Source organism: Austrofundulus limnaeus, unplaced genomic scaffold (assembly GCF_001266775.1).
Source record: "Austrofundulus limnaeus strain Quisiro unplaced genomic scaffold, Austrofundulus_limnaeus-1.0 Scaffold2077, whole genome shotgun sequence".
NCBI lineage: Eukaryota > Metazoa > Chordata > Actinopteri > Cyprinodontiformes > Rivulidae > Austrofundulus > Austrofundulus limnaeus.
In genome coordinates this window covers 1-5,757 of record NW_013954479.1, presented here as the reverse complement: position 1 = coordinate 5,757, position 5,757 = coordinate 1, and the positions used below count along the sequence as shown (strand labels likewise).

The 5,757-nt window shown below is 41.1% G+C and overlaps 1 protein-coding gene across 1 annotated transcript in view; it reads right to left on the bottom strand.

Moving 5' to 3' along the window:
• The window catches only part of LOC106537002 (A-kinase anchor protein 6), a gene marked incomplete at both ends in the record, with an annotated part of 27,366 nt that extends 21,922 nt beyond the window's left edge, over positions 1-5,444 (bottom strand). Inside the window, 4 exon segments of the mRNA XM_014034366.1 lie at positions 2,205-2,465; positions 2,541-2,693; positions 3,758-3,889; positions 5,109-5,444. Coding sequence (XP_013889820.1) covers positions 2,205-2,465; positions 2,541-2,693; positions 3,758-3,889; positions 5,109-5,444 — 882 coding nt within the window.
• Between the last annotated feature and the right edge of the window lie 313 nt (positions 5,445-5,757).

Below are 5,757 nucleotides of genomic sequence, written 5' to 3'. Positions count from 1 at the left end.
AACATGTCTCAGATCAAACATGTCTCAGATCAAACATGTCTCAGATCAAACATGTCTCAGGTCCAACATGTCTCAGATCAAACATGTCTCAGATCAAACATGTCTATGGTCCAACATGTCTCAGGTCCAACATGACTCAGTTCAAACATTTCTATGGTCCAACAAGTCTCAGGTCCAACATGTCTCAGATCAAACATGTCTCAGATCAAACATGTCTCAGATCAAACATGTCTCACATTAAACATGTCTCAGATCAAACATGTCTCAGATTAAACATGTCTCAGATTAAACGTGTCTCTGTATTTGTCAGGTTCCTCTCCTGTAATCGCCTGAGTTCTTCTGTAGAATCACAGAAAAAGGCTGGAGACAAACATGGTGGTAATTACAGGGTTTGGACGCGGAGCCTGATGCGTTCTGATAAACACTAAAGAACAAAACAAGAGTCCGCAGKTTAGATAAGTGTCCCGTGAATCCTGCGCTCTGATTGGACGGGCYGTGCGTGGCAGCGTTAATGTCCTCAGTGTGAGACGTCTGAGTGTTTGGGGACTCTGCGGTGAGCCGGCCCATCTGAGAGCAGTGGGAGACAGACACACAACAGACTCACATCAACCATCGTCTGATTGGCCCAGCGGGGCGGCGAGGGACGTCCACCGACAGCAGAGAGAAAAATAAGACAAAGATGGAGGAGGTTTGATCGTCTTTGATTCTTTAGATCAACACCTGAGACAGAAGCTGAACTCACAGAGGTCTACAGAAATACAAAACCCACTTCCTGTTCCTTCATCTGGAGCTCAGGTCTGTGCTGGACATGACTCTCAGCTATTACCACATCAGCTTGATCWCACTCATTTATGAGGTCACATGTTGATCAGCTGTGGCGGCCATCTTGGATCAGGTGGACTAATCAGAACAGAACATGGTTACTTCCTGGACACTTAATAAAAGTTTTTCAGCTCGCAGCTCGTTCTGCAATTTTTGTGTTATTTCAACAATTTATACATCAAAATGTCCGGCTCCTTCAGGACATTTCGGCTATGACTTTAGGTATTTCAGCAATTTATACTTTTTGTGATATTTAGCTTTCTTGTCTGATTTTAGTCCTTGGAAATGAATGGAGTTGTCTTCAGTAAAACACAGAATTATTACTGTATTTCTTTACTTTATGTTCTGATTCTGACATTTTAACTTCTTTGTAGTAATTTTAGCTTCCTTCAGCTCCTATTTGGTTTATTTGAGCTTTTATATGTTTTTTAACTATTATTATGGCCTTTCTGCTTTTCTTCTGTAATTTCCACTTTTTTGAGCTTCTTTCAGCTATTTTATTCTTTCTTTGTTTTTTTCAGMTGCTTTCTTCTAATTTCAGCTGTTTTCTGGTTTTAGCTACGTTTAGCTAATTTGAGCTTTATGCAGCTAATTTCACCTTTTTGTGATAATTTCAGCTTCTCCCTGCTTAATGTAGCCAACATGAGCTCTTCCTGTTTAATTTCAGCTCCATGTTTTTACAGATTTTTAGGCTATTTTCAGTGTTTTTAGCCAATCAGCTAAAATCTTTCAGCATTAAGTATTCACACTGAATTTTCACAGGAAGTGTAAATTCTTTAGTTAAAATCCTTTTAGTTACTGAGATGTTTTGCTAACAGAATAAAAACACAAATATTAATGAAAACTGGGACCTGGTCCAGTTTTCTGGTTCCGTCTGCAGAACTCTGACCCGGTTAACTCAGGTTCTGTTGACCCCAGAGGGGAAACTGTTCCAGCAGATAATTACATTGTTCCAGAAGGAAAACTGAAATGTTAAAGTGATAAAAAAAAAAAACGAGAGGATAAAACAAAACTAAAACAATAAAAGTTTTTAATGAAGCAGATTGTTTTATTGCTCGTTAAAGGAGCTGACAGGACAGGAATTAATCTGCACACAAATCGACATTTTCCTATATTCAATATGACAGATATGACTGATTAGTTCAGTGGGCGGACTCATCAATAACCTGCCTGTCAATCAAACCTGACCTTTAGTTGAAAGGTGATGAATGAACCAGAACCACGGGCCGATCCGATGCCAGCCCTTCAATCCATCAGAACCTCTACAGTGGAAGGCTGAAGGAGCCGAGGTCGGGTTAGTTTGGGTCAACATCAGAACATGTCGACCCAAACAGAACAAAAACAAATCAAAGATGAAGACTCATTAAGAGAAACAGGTCTACCTCCATCCTCCTCCAGATGTGCAGGTCTTTGTCCGGACCCTGAACGTCCTCCAGCAGCTGCTGCACCAGAGACGCACATCCACTCCTGTCCACAGGGGGCGCTGTGAGCTGAAGACCCCCATCAGTAGACCCCCTGCCCTCCTCCTCCTCAGACTGCAGATCACTCAGAGGACCAGATTCTAGACTTTCATCCAGCGAAGGAGCAACATCACTGGAGGAGGAGGGGCTTAGGCGGCTGGCCGCCGTCCGTGTGGAGGGACGCTGAGGGGCGGAGCATCGTTAAAGACGGATTCACTCAGAGATGGTGGGAGGGCTCAAAAACAGGTGTGGTCTTACCTGCAGTGGGGGAGGAGACGGAGAGTCGTCACCGCTCTGTCCCACGCTGCTAACGTTGTCCCGGTTCTCGGTTCCGTCCCAGTCTGTGTTGAGCTCCGTCAGCTCCCAGTCGTCCACATCCTGCAAGGCCTTCTGGGTAAATCCAGTGTTTGCCTGCATACATTTACCACACGTAGTAAAGTACAGGGTTCATCTCAAACTATTTACTGTAAAACAAGAAAACTGTGAGAACGCTGAGGTAGCTAAAAGCAGCTAAAAGTAGCTAACAACTATGCTGCTAAAGTAGCTTAAAAGCAGCTAAAAGTAGCTAACAACTATGCTGCTAAAGTAGCTAAAAAGCAGCTAAAAGCAGCTAAAAGTAGCTAACAACTATGCTGCTAAAGTAGCTAAAAAGTAGCTAAAAAGCAGCTAAAAGCAGCTAAAAGTAGCTAACAACTATGCTCTACTACACTGTGCATCCTAAATGCACAAAAGAACGTTACCGCAGATCCTTCCTCCCATCAGCTGTTAGACTCTATAACATCACCGCTCCCAACAAACTCAACAAGCATCCATGTTTGTGTTAGCACATTAAACAGCTCTACCTCTCAGTCATCACATAAATAATGATCTGTGGTAATTGTACATCTTTTTTTCCTGTACTACAACACTAACTTAATGACTTAGTTCGACTCAATTTAACAGATCTATTTTTTTATTGTAATTTTGTATTTCTCTGCACAGTATCTGGCTTTTATTTTCATTTTTATATAATTTCAACTGGTAGTCCGGTACAGTAATTATTAGTCTTATTTTTATTTTATGTTTATTTTTATTGTTACTTCTTTAAATCTATTGTTATTGCTACAGTTGATATTGTCACACAGCAATATACTGTTTCTGTGGATGATGTATGTACCTGCTGCTGCTATTACACCTGAATTTCCATGCGTGGGACAATAAAGGCTGTTTCTATTCTATTCTATTCTATTCTTTTAGCTATCCGTAGCATAAGAAGAAACCGAGCCAGCTGCTGAAGCAGATATAAAAACCAAGGTTTTTGAAAGAACTCTCTGCGTGTTTCTATGGGAAATATTTTAAAAAGTATAAAAGTAMCAGCATCTCCTAAATGARCTGGATGTTTTATAAATKAGCTAAATGTTATAAACATGTTATAACATATGTTATAAACAGCTGATTCAACATTCACACTCTTACAGTCAGGRGTTTTTACTGACCAGAGGGATGGACTGGGTCAGATTCTCCAGTTTCAGAGCCAGCATCTCAGTTTTATGGAGCTGAGCWGGAAGAGCCAAGAACTCTTCTGAGCCGTACCAGTGCTGCTCGTCCAGCCCAGTTCTCAACGGGTTCTGGGAATGAGATCAAACAGGTAATGAGGTTTCAAACCGACAAATAAACAAACTACAGAAATGTTGGAGTCACAGGTGTTCCTCATGGACTAGTTCTGGGGCCTCAGGTGTTCTGCAGGGTTCTGTTCTGGGGACTCAGGTGTTCCTCACGGATTAGTTCTGGGGCCTCAGGTGTTCTACAGAGATCTGTTCTGGGGACTCAGGTGTTCTACAGGGATCAGTTATGGGGCCTCAGATGTTCTACAGGGTTCTGTTATAGAGGTTCAGGTGTTCCTAATGGATTAGTTCTGGGGAATCAGGTGTTCTACAGAGATCTGTTCTGGGGACTCAGGTGTTCTACGGGGATCTGTTATGGGGCCTCAGGTGTTCTACGGGGTTCCGTTATGGAGCCTCAGGTGTTCTACGGGGATCTGTTATGGGGCTTCAGGTGTTCTACGGGGATCTGTTATGGGGCCTCAGGTGTTCCTCAGAGATCGGTTCTGGAGATTCAGGTGTTCTACAGGGATCTGTTATGGAGCCTCAGGTGTTCTATGGGGATCTGTTATGGAGCCTCAGGTGTTCTACAGGGATCTGTTATGGGGTCTCAGGTGTTCCTCTGAGATCAGTTCTGGGGCCTCAGTGTTCTACAGGATTCTGTTATGGGGACACTTTTATTTGATCTATCTATATCAAACTACTGTATAACTTTTATTTTTATGCTGATGATGCAGTGTTGTTGCATCCTCATCTTATGAGAGCATTTTCAGCATCAATCACTTGATTATTGATGTCATTAATGATCTTTAAACAGGTGGTTTCTAAATCTAACTTCAATTTTAATTATTTAGAATAAAACTGATGAAGAAAATCCTTTAAAAACTGAAATAACTGGTTTGTTAAATGAAAAAAACTTGTAATGCTTCTTAGAGTGAGATACTGTTCTAAATGATTCTAAACAACATGGATGTAAAATAATACATTCATTTTATTTACTGATCAACTTCTATAAAAATACGTAAACTTCTTAATAATAATTGTCTATAAAAGTTCATTAGAACGTGTGTTCAGAACCACAGAACATGTCCTTTAAATATAAAGAAAATACAATCTTACCACTGCTTTGAAACATCTTCACAGGTAAAAACCAACTTTAAAGAAAAGATTTGGATCATCTAAACCCTGCAGATTGTTTTACTTCATTAAAAGAAAAACTGTATTTAAATGAGAAAACATTTTTCACCTGGTCTACCTGTTGCTTCACAATCCAGACTCTGGTCTTGCCGGGACACAGCTGAGGATCTGATTCTTCTCCAGACGCCTCCAGATCTGAGGAGAGGTTCTGCTCCCTGATGGGGGAGGGCAGGGGGGAGTCAGAGTCCCCCATGCTGGGTGTGTGTGTCCTCCTGTGTGTCCTCTGCATTTGGTTTGATATTTCATCCTGAGACTTCAGGGGGGCACCAGTGCAGGGTCTTCCCCCGGGTGAGGTCTTGTGTTCAGGCAGACGTCTCTGTGATTTCCTGCCTGGATGTTCTTCATGAGCAGAGACCACCTGCTGGTTCTTCACTTTGTTCAGAACCTGGTCAGGAAGAAAGACTGAGGTTATTAAAGTGTTTTAACAAATACACATGGCCTCAGGAGAACTGTTTCAACACGAGTTTAAAAACGAATTATCTTTTCACATATTTAAGTCAATTAAAGATTGTTCATCCATGATTCAGTCAACTCGTTATAAAAAACAAACTCAGAATTAATCAGCTTCTCCTTATTTCTCCATTAAACTACATTTTAAATATCTTCCAATAAAAACACTGTTAATATTTAAATTTATTGATCTTGTTCATTGAACATGTGATGTGAGTATCAGTCACATGGAGGCAGGGCTTAAAAGC